Genomic DNA, 15,591 nt, shown 5'->3' on the forward strand with positions numbered 1-15,591 from the left:
AGGAGCTTAACTTATTAAAAAATGATGGCATCATTATATAAAGTACATAAAAACTAAACACAGCTAGTTGTTTCTTTCTTTCTCTCTCCCTCCCTCCCTCTCTCTCTCTCTCTCTCTCTGCCCAGCTCACCTCATTCTTTTCTAAGCTGTAGTCCTCCATCATCTTGTCTCCTTGCTCCTGGAAGGTGATGATGATGAGAGCCACGAAGATGTTGACAAAGAAGAAGGGGAAGACCACGAAGTACACTACGTAAAAAATGGACATTTCCATGCGATAGCCTGGGCTCGGGCCCTGGTTCTCATAAGTCGCGTCCACTGAATGTTTGAGCACCCTGAGGGGAGGCGGAGGAAGATGGAAAAATCTGTGATATTGGCTGATCTAGGTGTCATTCAAAGCCTATGGAGAACTCAAACATTCATGAAAGAGAAAGGGGGTAGGGCAGGAGGGAGGGGAAGACAGAGAGAGAGAGAGAGAGACAGAGGGGGGGGGCAGGCAGGAGGGGAGAGCAGAGAGAGAGAGAGAGCAGAGAGAGAGGAGTTGTACTCACTGCGGCCACCCCTCCCCAGTTGAAACAGTGAAGAGGGTGAGCAGGGCCCAAAGCACATTGTCGTAGTGGAACTCGTATTTCTTCCATTCCCGCTTCTGCGCCCTCACTTCGTTATCACGCTCATACACCAGATACTCTCCCCTGGGAACAACACAGTTTGTGCATTCAAGTTCTGAAAACTGCTTATTACTCATCAAACTGATAATGAAGAGATCATACTGAAGTGATTGTACCCACAATTAACAAAAAAAGGCTTTAATGGAGAAAACAATTAGAACAATTAAGCATCTGGAGAAATAAGGTTGTGTACCTGAGATTTCTATAAGACGGACTACCATGAGTGTAAATCAGTTCTACACTTTTGGTGGATCATTTTTCTAACTGCTCACTGTCAAGCCAAATGGACAGTACTGAACTGTTCATCCTTTGAAAATATCCCAGATGCTGTATGGAACACAAATTTATGACTCATTCTCTTTAGAACATCTTGGTTAACACAACTTCATCTTTTACATTGAACTATTCCAATTGGCATTGTCATGATAATTGATGAACATACATTATTGTGATAATTACAATCCGTGACAAACACGATAACGCATTTTGCTTTATCATTTAGTTCAACTTACTGAATTCAAGTCAGTTTGGATCAGTTTATAGCATGCAAATGTTTTTTGCAATCCAGTCATTAGATAGAAATGTTCAGGAACAATCGCATGATAATTGTCAGTCAGATCCATAAACATAAAAGATGTCATAATGTTAGCTGTGCCAAGACTCATAATGAAGGAGTGCAACAGATCCAGGTCAAAGTGAGTGAGATTTTGCAAAGAATTCAAATCCGTTGGCTGGTAGTATTTTGACCTTAACCCTGATGACGAAAGTAGAATGAGAGCAATCTGTTGTACATGTAAGAATGCTGTACCGTGCAAGGGAAGAGATACATCCAATTTGTTCATTCATTTGCATGAAAATCATTGCAGTGCTGTTAGAACAAAGAAAGCCTGCACAGCATAGCAGCTCCAGTGAAGCACCAGTGAAGGTCCAGTGTAGCTCCAGTGAAGGTCCAGTGAAGCTCCAGTGAAACTTCAGTGAAACTTCAGTGAATCTCCAGCAAATCTCTAGTGAATCTCCACTGAAGCTCCAGTGAAGCACCATAAGGGTAGTGGATTTCGGATAGTATAAGGGTATGACGTCACTTAACTGCACGGAAAAGAAGAGACTATAGACGCTGCTTGAGACACTGACCTGAAGAACCAATCTTCCTGGCATAAATGTGTTTAAGGAGTAGGTGACAAATGGTCTACATTATGTACATGTTGTGAGATGCAGTCTAATGGAGGCTGGCTGTTTTTCCTTTAGAGCAGATTTGTGGTCTTCCCAGGCACTCAACAGCTACATGAGATTCACAGAGCATTTTGAGAGTAACCACACAGAGAACATTGCTTCAGCTGTGCTTGATTTACAGGAGGAATGGAAGCTAGAGAGTGAGAAAGTTGTTGCTGGCACTACCATCGATACTTCAAACAACAAGAAAACGTTTGACATTCTTGGCTTTCAACATCTCAGTTATTTCACCTCGGACCTATCCGTAAACAAAGGTCTGCTAATTTTAGCTAGTTAGTTAGTTCAATTTAACCCTGTCATTTGCAATGTCAGTTTAGTTGAAATGTGCGTAAATGTAGCTGACATTTTCAGAGCTTCATATACAACTGAGTGTCCAAATGTTTTCTCTGTTAATTGTTCTGACACAGGACCCAACCAATACAATGGGGATCCAGAGAAGCCACAGAAAGGCGATTTCTGGAGCAGGAAGCAGCTGTCTTCTGTATTTGCTCAGGACTAAAGCTGTGGAGCTTCACACTGGCAACAACGACATTTGCCATATTTTGGCATTTGTGTGCGGTTTTTGCCCCTCTCCATGAATTCATAAACACCCTTAGCAGTGACAGGTATGTCACTGTGTACTTACCCAGCCTTGGCTGACCTTGATGCTATACTCTCCCCTCAAGATAACAAGTGACTGTGCCATGGTTAAAGAACTGAAGCAAACCATTCAAACTGATTCCAGAAAGATTCAAAGACATTCTCCACATCAGTACATTGTCAGATGCTCACTTTCATGATGTCAGTTTGAGTAAAGAGGAGTAAGATTTAACTGTTGCTGCAGTGAAGAGGGAAATGATAGCACATGAGGATAGCAGTAATAAAATGAAACAAGTAATGATAACGACCATGCCCTGCTGCCAAGGCAGCCAATGGGTCAGGTTTTTACACTCTGACTGACATTCAGTGCAAAGTTCACAAAAAGAACAAAACAGTAACGCACAGAAGGTATACGCTGAATGAAAAGGCGAAGCTGAAAAGTGCAGCTTTTCTAGCCATTGCTCAGTTTGATATTGAAAGTGATCCATTGATCTGGTGGATAACAAATACACCAAGCTCTGCTCCCTGAGAAGGACCTTGCTATTCCAGCACCAGAGAAGCTTTTCATCGCCTCGGGTCTTATTGTTAACTGTCAGAGAGACCAACTTAACACCACTAATTGTCAACAGAATGGTGCTCTTATCTAGCAGTTTAAATGAATGCTGCTAGGAGTATGTCTGACAAATGATGACAGACAGCAACAAGAGTAAAAGTTCTCACTGATACTGTAGAATTAATAGGTTAATAGGTTTGTTTAATGGAAATGTATTATTTTACAAAAGGAATTTCAGTTAAATAGTCACGCACATGTTACTGTTGCTATTTTTTGCTTTTTTTTTTGTTTGTTTTGTTTTGTTTTTTTTTGTCTTTTTTTTGTAGGCCAGATCATTTCCAGTGTTCAAGACTTCAAATGAATTTTCATCCAGTTTACCCAAGAGTTTTAGGAATTCCTTAGGAATTTTGGTTTCGTTTCTCTTATAGTTACACTGTGCAACTATTTGTTGAGTACAGTTTGAACTTTGTGGTCCAAGTGGGTAATATTGTAATTGTAAATGAAATCATGTAATGAAATCATGTTATACTATGAAGGTGAACAGGCAACCAGCTGTCAATATAGCTTCAAAATTGTTTTTGAAACATCTGTGAAAATGTGTAAGTATTATAATTGCATCTTAAGCATAATTATCATGATAAAAGCAGTTATCGTGATCATTTTCCAGCTATCATTGTGATAAAAAAATTGTGACAATTATCATGACAATGTTAGTTTCAATTAGATACAGTCAGTATAGCTAAGAGGCATCTATGCTTTTGTAGGCTAATTAAAAACACTAAGATCATAATCAGAAAGGAAGATGCCTATGTCAGCATTTAAAATATAGGGAACCTGAAAAATAATCACAAAGAGACAACATAAAAACGATCTGTTCTGACTGAAGAGTGAGTGTGATATTCTCTGTACACACTCCCTGTCTGATGTGGCTTGTGGATATCATCATTGGCCTTATGGAGTGTGTGTGTGTGTGTGTGTGTGTGTGTGTATGTGTATGTATGTGTTTGCGTGCGCGCCCATGTGTATGTGTGTGTGTGTGTGTGTGTCCATGTATATGTGTGTATGCACGTGTGTGTGTATGCTGACCTGCAGTCACGCTCAAATTCCTTCGACTCATCAGTACAGTAGAAGAATTTGCCCTTGAAGAGCTGCACAGCCACCACAGCGAAGATGAACATGAAGAGCATGTAGACAATGAGGATGTTCAGCACGTTCTTCAGAGAGTTCACCACACAGTCAAACACAGCCTGGCACAGGAGAAAACCAAACACAGTCAAACATAACCAGGCACCAGTCATAAATAAACACACTAAAACGCAGCCTGACACAGGACATAAAAAAACCACAGTCAAACACAGCCTGCTGGCACATGAGAAAATAGCAAGTGAACAGTCTGGCTGGGGACTGTGTTCCCTGTGATAATAAGTTAAACACCAGAAACTGTGAGATAAAGTTAAAACAGTCAACTACTGAGTCAGAAAAAATCCTCCCTGAACACAGAAACAAACAAACAGTAGACAACAGATAAAAGAAGCACAGAAAGAAAACAGCAGCACTGAAAACCATTAAACATTGAGTTTGAAAGGATGAGAGAACAGAGGGAGATGAAGCAGGGAGAAGGGAGGAGACTGGCTGAGACAGTACCTTGAGCTTGGGCAGGCGTTTAATGGTCTTCAGGGGCCTGAGCACTCTCAGCACACGCAGGGACTTGATGGTACTGATGTCTTTCCCCTTACTGTTCCCTCTGTAGGTTTCCAACAACATACACACGGTCACTAACGGCAGGGCCAAGCCAGGGCAAAGTCAGGTATCAGTTTCCAATCTGGGCCATTAACCCGGTACATTTTGCTACAGGTGGCATCAGCAAACCTTGTTAAATGAATCAGTAGCTGTGGAGGTCAAACATGCCCATTGTTCATTGTACCTAATTCTCTTCCAAAGTTTGAGATGCATTTCACCAGTATGTGGCCAGCCATGGTTCTGTCTGTCTGTCTGTCTCTCAGCCATGCCCATACAGAGTGCGCACACACACACACACACACACACATTGCTATCACTCATGCTACACTGAACCCTGAGTGCTGGATTCCATCCACTGCACAGCGGGTATGCATGCTTTATCTTTATCCTTTTCTCTCCCTCCGTATCTGTTTGTCTTTCTTTCCCTCCCTCTCTGCTTGCCTTTTTCAAACCAGCAAACTAAGCTGGTTTCACAGCACCGTCCTTTACAGCACAAGACAGAACCGAGCCAAGCATTCACCCAGGCATTCCAGAGTGCAGAAATGCCCAGCCAAACCTCTTTCTTTCTTTTTTTTTTTCCACGTTCATTTAAGAGTTCATGGAGGGAAACACATTCAGTATGGTGGGGTGAGGGGCTGGAGTAAATCTAAAAGAAAAACAGCAGTTCATCCTAACAAAGAGAAGTTTAGAATGAACAGTTTATGGTGGAGATGTCACTTCAAATTCAGGCTTAAAAATACAGTAATACACAGTCTAAAAAATGTCGGAGTGAAGGTTACAGTTTAGTAGTGGAATGCTGAAGGTGGTAAGATCTTTGTCTCTGTGGTCTTACTACATTACAGCAATGTGCCATGAGTCAGTAAGTCTGTATCAGGATTAATAAGGGTTATGGTCTGACTGTTCACAGGCTGTTCCTGTGGAACAGCAGCTTTTCACAGACTGTTCATCTGTAAAGCTGCTGAGACAGAAGTAACTGCTTTTTAAGCCAATATCTCTGTTTCTCTTTCTCTGCATCATTACACCTGTTGGCTTTATCGAACAGGCTCTTATTACAGTCATTATAAAATCAAAGATATGACCTTATTTGAAAACACTACAAACATTGAGATAAATGTAAGACATCAAATAGAATACACAATGCTTAGTAAAAAAAAAAATCTCCATCATATGTAGCAGTTCTAGATGCAGATGAACAAATACATGATTCTTAAAATTCTCAATTTCTGCTTAAGAACTAGTGCTACTCTTTCCTCTCTCCCTCTTCCTCCTCATCATCCATCTGCTGAAGGACGAAGAGGAACCCCTCCCCCCTTTAAAAAAGGATCTTTTAATGCTTCTGGATATTTTCTTAGCCTGAAGGACGAAGCACAAAGCCCCAGGTTTGCTGTGCTGTGTTGAATACTGTTCTCTCAGCAGGTACAGTTGCCTACAGTCTCACATAAATAGACAGCCATAAGATGCCAAATGTGTTTATGATGGACAAGGCTGAGTGTACAAAACTGTCAAATTTGGCATCACACTGTCTGAGCTTAGCACTGTTTAGAGTCTGATCTAGAACCGTTTAGGACTAGCCCACAGACAGACAAGAGAGGGAGAACATAGAGGAAGAGTCTGGTGACCTGTGGAACTGATGAACAGATGAATGATACGGTGAAAAAAGAAAGAGAGGAGAGCCACGTGATTGGCGGCACAAGCATAAAGAGCAAACATAGGAGAAAGAGAGAGAGAGATAGAAGGAGACATTACCCACTGCTGCTCCTGTAGATGAGTCAGGTCAGAGAGATGACAGAAGGTCAGAAGACAGAGAGACAGAAGCAAGGAGAGGGCGAAAGAGACACACACACAAACAGAAACAACACGCACAGATACTGGGACATCGTTGAAAGGGGGAATTAAGGAGGAAAACATTAATATGAAAGACAGAGAAAGAGAGAAATAATGTGCGTTTTGTGATTTGTCAACACACACACATACTTATAGTATCACTTGATATATCAGTTTGTAAAAGTTAAGACAAGACATGGCCCATCTTTCAGTAATTTATTAGTGTAATACTGGAGAGAAACTTCAGTAAAGTTCTCACTCTCTTAAACACACACACACACACACACACACACACACACACGATTAAGTGTTCAATAAACCATCAAAATACTGTAAGCAAAAAGATCACTGTCAATCTGCATGTGGTTTCATTGCCACAGTGACAGTAAGTTCTATGTCCATAGTTCCTCCTGCCTTATTGCATATCTGTCCTACCGCCTCTATTGGGCACCCCTTACACACACACACACACACACACACACACACACACACACTCACACACACACACACACACACACACACACACACACACACACACACACACACACTCATTCGCTCGCACACACGCAAGCACGCACACACGCTCACTCACTCACTCACACACACACACGACTAACACAGAGCTGTCTGCAACCATAAGACACAAACACAACAGCATCGTAGCAGTACCACCACCGGTTCGTCTGTTCAGTCATATTTATGTAGCTCTGGGTCAGAAATACTGGATGTTGGAAGTCAGAAGGCTGGGAAAAGTAAGACTATGCTCTCTGATAGATAAAAACTTTAAGGGCACCATGACTGCTGGCATCCAAGAGGGAGCTGGGCAGTTTTGAGGCAGTGAAAGGAAGTTTAAACCTCTGTGTCTCTCTCAGATCAGACAATAAATGGGCGCTTGATTGGATCTTGTGTTGATCAAAATGACGATAAAAATCTCCAATGGGATGTGTCTGCCTGTGAGGCACGAATACCAATTGGTTCAAATCACATTATGGTCGTTATCTTCCTCGGTGGATGTCTGTGGGCTTAATGTAGTCTGCCATCAGGACAGTTTCCCTGAACCGCCCTGCTCATCCTCTACAGGACATCAGATCTGTGCTTCACCTTTCCGTCTGTCTGTCCACCCATGTGCCCACACCTTTATCAGGGCATTGTACTATATGTCTGGGAACAGCTCTCCCTCTCTGACAAATGAAGACATGTACACAAACTTCAAATGCAGAAGTATGACCTAGGCAGGGTGATACACATACATCTGCTCACCCATACACACACACACACAGATACACACACATAAACACATGCAAATGAACATACATGCACACACACACAAACACACACACAGACATGAACACACATACACAGACACACATGACTGTCATAGAATGGCTGTCATTAGGTACAATGTAAATGTCATTTTGTATATAATGATTGTGATTAGATACAGTGTAAATGCCATCTGGTATAGAATGAATATGATTAGATACAGTATAAATGTCATTTGGTATAGAATGAATATAATTAGATACAGCGTAAGTGTCATTTGGTATAGAATGACTGTGATTAGTTTAGTATAAATGTCATTTGGTACAGAATGAATATAATTAGATACAATGTAAGTGTCATTTGGTAGAGAATGACTGATTAGGTTTAGCATAAATGTCATTTGGTATAGAATGAATATGATTAGATACAGCATAAATATAATTTGATATAGAATGAATATAAGTAGAGATACAGTGTAAATGTCATTTAGTATAAAAAAACGGTCATTAGGTACAGTGTAGATGTCATTTGGTATAGAATGATTGTGATTAGATACAGTGTAAATGTCATCTGGAACAGAGTGGCTGTAATTAGGTACAGTGTAAATGTAATTTGGTATAGAATGACTGTGATTAGATACAGTGTAAATGTCATCTGGTATAGAATGAATATGATTAGATACAGTATAAATGTAATTTGGTATAGAATGAATATAATTAGATACAGTGTAAATGCCATTTGGTATAGAATGACTGATTAGGTTTAGTATAAATGTCATTTGGTATAGAATGAATATGATTACATACAGTTTAAATCTCATTTGGTATAGAATAAATATGATTACATACAGTGTAAATGTCATTTGGTATAGAATGAATATGATTGAATACAGCATAAATGTCATCTGGTACAGAATGAATATGATTAGATACAGTGTAAATGTCATTTGGTATAGAATGAATATGATTAGATTCAATGTAAATGTCATTTAGTGTAGAATGACTGTCATTAGGTACAATGTAAATGTCATTTTGTATAGAATGATTGTGATTAGATACAGTGTAAATGTCATTTGGTGTAGAATGACTATCCTTAGGTACAGTGTAAATGTCATTTTGCATTTTACGGTGTAAATGCCATTTGGTACAGAATGAATATAATTAGATACAATGTAAGTGTCATTTGGTAGAGAATGACTGATTAGGTTTAGCATAAATGTCATTTGGTATAGAATGAATATGATTAGATACAGTATAAATGTCATTTGGTATAGAATGAATATGATTGGATACAGTATAAATGACATTTGGTATAGGATGAATATAATTAGATACAGTGTAAATGTCATTTAGTATAGAATGACTGATTAGGTTTAGTTTAAATCTCATTTGGTATAGAATGAACATGATTAGATACAGTGTAAATGTCATTTGGTATACAATGAATATGATTAGATACAATGTAAATGTCATTTGGTATAGAATGAATGTGATTAGATTCCATGTAAATCCCATTTAGTATAGAATGACTGTCATTAGGTACAACGTAAATGTCATTTTGCATAGAATGATTGTGATTAGATACAGTGTAAATGTCATTTGGTGTAGAATGACCATCCTTAGGTACAGTGTAAATGTCATTTGGTATAGAATGAATATTATTAGATACAGTGTAAATGTTACTTGGAATGGAATGACTGATTAAGTACAGTATAAATGTAATTTGGTATAGAATGAATGTGATTAAATACAGTGTAAATGTCATTTAGTATAGAATGACTGTGATTAGGTTTAGTATAAATGCCATTTGGTGTAGAATGAATATGATTACATACAGTGTAAATATCATTTGGTATAGAATGAATATGATTAGATACAATGTAAATGTCATTTAGTATAGAATGACTGTTATTAGGTACAATATAAATGTCATTTTGTATAGAATGATTGTAATTAGATACGGTGTAAATGTCATTTGGTATAGAATGACTGTGATTGGGTTTAATATAAATGTTATTTGGTATAGAATGAATATGATTAGATACAGTGTAAATGTCATCCGGTATAGAATGAATATGAGTAGACACAATGTAAATGTCATTTGGTATGGAATGACTGTGATTAGGTACAGTATAAATGTCATTTGGTATAGAGTGAATATAAGTAGAGATACAGTGTAAATGTCATTTAGTATAGAAAAACGGTCATTAGGTACAGTGTAGATGTCATTTGGTATAGAATGATTGTGATTAGATACAGTGTAAATGTCATCTGGAACAGAGTGGCTGTAATTAGGTACAGTGTAAATGCCATTTGGCACAGAATGACTGTGATTAGGTACAGTGTAAATGTAATTTGGTACAGAATGACTGTGATTAGGTACAGTGTAAATGTCATGTGGTATAGAATGACTGTCATTAAGTACAGGATGAGTGTCATTTCATATAGAGTAAGTGTCACTTGTCATTTGTTTGTGTATGTCCTATGAGAGAGAATGAAAAGATAGACGAACAGAAGCAACCAAACAACAAAAAGAGAGGAACTCCTAGTTAAAAGCAGAAAAATGAGACAGAGAGGGAGGGAAGGGGCATTACCCGCTGGCGCTGCTGCAGATGTGGCCAGTCAAATAGACGAGAGACAGTCAAAGACAGCAAAACAGACACAGAGAAAAGACAGAAAAACACAAACACAGAGAGAACACAGATACACATGGACACAAACAAAGACCACAGACACAGAGAACACAACGAAACACTAATGCAGAGAAAAAGAGAGACAGACAGTCACAGAGAAAAAACACAGACATACAAACACAGAAAAACACAGAGATAGGAGCACAGAGAAAAGACAGAAACCCATAGAAAACGAGGAAAGAGCAGACTTCTGAGGGAGAAAAAACTTCAGTATGAGAGACAAAAAAATGAATTCCCTTACTTTGTGCCCTAGATGTAAATAACTAGTTGTGTAAACCGTAAAAACAGTAAAAACAGAAACACATACACCAACATGATCTCATTCCCTGGTGTGTAGTTGTAGGTTACACCAAAATGACAATGCATAAACATGGCAAAGACATTGGCGCTATTACCAGGCTCACAGCCAGGGGGCTCCACACACACCCTGGAGCATCTGCCATTCAGAGTTGTCCGTCTCTCCACATTAATCAGGATGGAAAGACGGGAGAGGAGAGGAGAGGAGAGGAGAGGAGAGGAGAGGAGAGGAGAGGAGAGGAGAGGAGAGGGCCAAGGGCTGTTACAGTAATGTAAGGGGCTGTGTGGCAGGCAAAGTCAAGCTCTTCAATACAGATCTTCACAGCATCCAAAAGCATCAGCATAAGGTTGGATGACGAGGAGCACTGTCAGGGAGCAGGGGAGTGGGGTAACAGGGGAGCAGTGCATCAGAGATGCAGAGCCGGGAGAGGGGAAGTCTTTCTCTGTACAGTACATGCTAAAGAAGTCACACACAGTGAAAGGATTGGGTTAGCTGTGAGTGACAGACCCTGTTAAACTGCCATGTTCCTAGTCCTATCTTGGATACAGTGATAGGACCCATGTTTTACTCATCAAAATCATGCCCTTCATGCCCTTTCAGTCACAGTAAGCTTACATATTTATGATGTGTATATGCTCATGTGTTCACTGTCCTCAGGCCTGCGGGCTCCGTTTAGCCAATGTTTACTTCAAAATATATACAAACTATTTTCATAATGGTTTGAGTGATGTTTGTGAACCTAGACTACCAGTCAGATGCAGTGCATCCAACCCGGTTAGGAAGAGCATCTTACAGCCAGTACTCATTTCCCTAGGCGGTTAGTGAACTAAAATAAAAAATCTCCCAGACTCACAGATTAACAATGATAAACTGAGTGTTACAGTATGGAGCTAGCAATTTACGCATATGTGGAAGATGGGATTTATCATGTGTTGGAATGTGTGATGGAAACATGGCTTTTTTTTAAAACGATAAAGTAACATTAGGTGGTTTACCACAACATTCTCACTCAGTAAAACATATGAGATTACATTTGGGCTGGCCATGCTACATTAAAATACAGAAATAGACAAGTACATGGAGAAGGATGTGTTAAGGTCTTAGACAGTAAAACATGAAAAGTCTGGGGAGTGTGGGGACACTCATTTCCAAGGCTTTGCAGGTACCGTGGAGGACAAGAACACACACATATTTACACACACGTTTCTGATACCTGAGAAAAATCAATGGTCTGGTATCTTCCTCCTGCATTTGCATGTTGCATTCAGGAGTCATGCTCAAAGAAATCTCTACCAGAGGGTAAGACAACCCACGACATGCTACTCATTCAATCCTAAAACACCGTAACAACCATGCGCTTCTCTCTCTGTTTTCATATTATACACTCTCTAGCCATTTCTCCCCTCTTATGCACTCATTCTTCCACTACTGTCTACTGTCTACTGTCTACTCAGCCTTTAGCTTCTACACAGCTCTGTATGCTCTTGCCTCTCTGGCTCAGTTACTCACTACCGACTGGCTTTGTTCTCTCACTGCATGCTCTCTCTTTTCTTCATCTATTAAGACCTACAATTTCGTTTCTACTTGATTTAGGCCTTCCTCTTCCTCTTCTTCTTCTTCATTCTCTCTGACTACTACCCTTCTCTCTCTCTCCTCTCTCTATTCATCTTTGGTCAGGCTCCGCAGGCCGTGCAAAGCATGGAGACTGAAGTACCTGCTGGGGTGCGTTGCTCGCTGCTCCAGAGATGCCTGGGCCCTAAAGGGTGCTAAAGGTGCCTGGGGCCGCCACCCCCACGGAAATGAGCCGATGACGGCCACAGGGAGAGGGGCTAGGTAGGGGTGTGGGAGGGATTTAATGTGGGTTCTGGGGTTCAAAAACAGGGGCTAATTAGGAGGGATTGTAATTTATAATTGGGCAAAGGTTTACCAGAGGATGAGAGAAAAGATGGGTAAGGAGATGCCAAACACACACAGAATGAATGATGGGGATGCGGCAGAGAGGGAGAGGGAGAGAGAGAGAGAGAGAGAGAGAGAGAGAGAGAGAGAGGGGGGGGGAGAGAGAGAGAGAGAGAGAGAGAGAGAGAGAGAGAGAGAGAGAAATGAAATAGGAGCATGGGACTTGCTATATGGGAGGCAGACAGACACTCCAGGGTAGTGGGAGGGCTGTGCTGCAGCGTTTGGCCTGTAGGGGGTGCTAAGGATAGGACAGGCAGCAGGCAGGAGAGAGAGAGCATGGGGAGAGGGGGAGGGGTCAGAATGACACTTACGTGAAGGCGAAGGCCACCAAGGCACCACTAACCACAATAAAGTCCAGGATGTTCCACAGGTCACGGAAATATGATCCCTGATGCAAGACCAGTCCTAGATCAACCATCTATAAAGGGAAAGGAGAGAGAGAGAGAGAGAGAGAGAGAGAGAGAGAGAAAGAGAGAGTTGCTCTGACAGTGTTTTAAGTTCTTCTACTGTTTTGGTAACGCACGTAAGTCATTTTGGCATGACATTAAAGGATATTGAGTAGAACTAGATAGAGCAAAACCAGCAAATTTAGGCCAAGAAACGGAGAAACCGGAGCAATGCCAGAGAAACCGGAGCAATGCCATCTACAGATGACTTACTACTCTAAAATGAGTGTGTCAGTAAGTAGATACACACAGTACAAAGATAGCAAGAATACCACCCACCAAACACACCTGCCGTGCTTACACTAACTCTCAGAGTGTCGTTTAAAATCACATATAAACATTATACTATACTAACGAACCATGATATGCACAATGACTCGGACATGAATCCTGTTCAACTCAAGGAGAATTCACCAGTATCAGCCCTAATACACATGCTCGGTACATTCCTGACTGCATAGGAGGTGAAGGGTAAACCAAGCTTACCTTTATTAGCATCTCAAAGGTGAAAACACCAGTGAAGACATAATCAAAATAACGCAGGACCTGTGGGGATCAGAGAGCAACACACCACTGATCAGAGGAAAGAGATGAGGAATAAAGGTCAGGGTTGTGTTATGGGCACTGGGAAGGGCAGAGCAGGTGAATACTGGGTAAAAGACAGAGCTGACTGAACAGAGTCAAAAACACACTGTTTTACCACAGTCAAATTAGGGTGAGAGCCACAAACAGATGAATGCTATAGTACAGGGATGGATGACAGAGTGGATGGATGGGTAGAGAATAGATGAGTGGATGAAGGGATCATTGCTTGGATGAAAGGATAGGATGACAGGATAAGATAGATGGCAAGCTCAGTTACATGTATTAAAGGTTGTGTGTGTGTGTGTGTGTGTGTGTGTGTGTGTGTGTGTACGTGCGCGCGTGTGTGTATAGTATATATGGTTGTGGATGGATGGATGGATGGTTGGATGGATGGATAGATGGATGGATGAGTAATACGTTTGACACTCAGAGAACAGTACATAGAGTTGACACTCACATTGTTGCGAGGGGATTCAGGCCATACAGGGTCCTCCGCAGCCAAAGCAATGCTGCTCATAGCAATCACCAACAGGATACACATCTCAAAATACCTCAGAGTGACAATGTAGTGACAAAGTCTCCGAAACCTGACACACACAAACACGCAGACACAGACACAGACACACACACACACACACACACACACACACAAACACACACACACACATCATCATCATGTGCATACAAATAGTGGGCTAGGGTACCAAATTTAAATTGAACCGAGATGATTAGTTTTCACCCTTTTCAGTTTCTAATTGACATTTAACGTTCACATACATGCAGCTAATGTATGTTACAATGCTAGTGTACAGTTAACGGAGTTTAAAGCCTTGGTCTGAGAGAGGTCTGACAGTATTCTGGAGGCAGGCTGTGTCAGACTCACGGGTTAGTGGTGGACAGGATGAACATAGAGCGGTATGGAGGCATGGGCCTAGGGCCACTGTCGTCTTTATCATCGTTGTCATCATCATCTTTCTTATCTTCCTTTTTTGGCAGGGGCTCTGTGTTAGCATTCTTATTTACTGTGGAAAAGACAAGAAAGAGCCACCAGAGAGGGTTAGAGAGAGTTCAGTCCAATAATAAACCCATTAAATTATGTTCACTACTCCCCCAGCTTCAAAAACCCTCATGTCTCTGAGTATCCCTTTTCTCTTCCTCACCCATACTGTCACGCCACCTTATTTCTCTCTGCATCTCCATCTCTCTCTCTGTCTCTCTCTGTCTCTCTCTCTCTGTCTCTCTCTTACCCTGTAGGATGGCATTGCTGGAAGGGAACATGGCAGGCATGTCAATGGCAGTGTGTTCCGGCATCCTGCTGCCACTTGTGGCCAAGTTAGCGCTATTAGCCAGGTTAGCGCTGTTAGCCAGGTTAGCAGTGTTAGTGGTGTGGCTGAAGGCTGGGTTGGTCTCTGTTGCGCTGTGGGCAGTGTTGGCCAGGTTGAGGAGGCTGTCGTGTGGGCTGGAGGTGTTACTGTAATTTAAGTGGCCGTGGTTGTGGAACGGTAGTGCCCCTGTCAGAGGTGGTTGTGTGGCTAGCTTGTTGTTCATGACATTGTCAAGGTCCTCACTGTACTGGCTGTCCTGCCTCGACAGCATCTTCTGGATTGGCCGAGTAGTTGAGAGAGTGGGGCCATTCCCCTGACCACCCCTAGAGAGAGAAAGGAAATAAAAGAAAGATGAAAGAAAGGAAAGTTTTTAAAAATTTGCAAAAAAGGGAAGCGCCTCTAACATGTTCTCTGATGCGCATCTTCCACGACGTC

The 15,591-nt window shown here is 41.2% G+C and overlaps 1 protein-coding gene across 1 annotated transcript in view; it reads right to left on the reverse strand.

Moving 5' to 3' along the window:
- Positions 1 to 15,591, reverse strand: part of cacna1aa (calcium channel, voltage-dependent, P/Q type, alpha 1A subunit, a) — a 103,879-nt gene that overhangs the window by 35,156 nt on the left and 53,132 nt on the right. The window contains exons 23-32 of the mRNA XM_030782603.1: positions 15,079 to 15,479; positions 14,715 to 14,853; positions 14,289 to 14,418; positions 13,733 to 13,792; positions 13,112 to 13,218; positions 10,448 to 10,459; positions 4,672 to 4,771; positions 4,114 to 4,274; positions 549 to 689; positions 131 to 332 (exon numbers count right to left, since the gene is read on the reverse strand). Coding sequence (XP_030638463.1) covers positions 131 to 332; positions 549 to 689; positions 4,114 to 4,274; positions 4,672 to 4,771; positions 10,448 to 10,459; positions 13,112 to 13,218; positions 13,733 to 13,792; positions 14,289 to 14,418; positions 14,715 to 14,853; positions 15,079 to 15,479 — 1,453 coding nt within the window. The remainder of the gene's footprint in view (positions 1 to 130; positions 333 to 548; positions 690 to 4,113; positions 4,275 to 4,671; positions 4,772 to 10,447; positions 10,460 to 13,111; positions 13,219 to 13,732; positions 13,793 to 14,288; positions 14,419 to 14,714; positions 14,854 to 15,078; positions 15,480 to 15,591) is intronic.

The sequence above is a fragment of the Chanos chanos genome, chromosome 8 (genome assembly GCF_902362185.1).
Source record: "Chanos chanos chromosome 8, fChaCha1.1, whole genome shotgun sequence".
Lineage (NCBI taxonomy): Eukaryota > Metazoa > Chordata > Actinopteri > Gonorynchiformes > Chanidae > Chanos > Chanos chanos.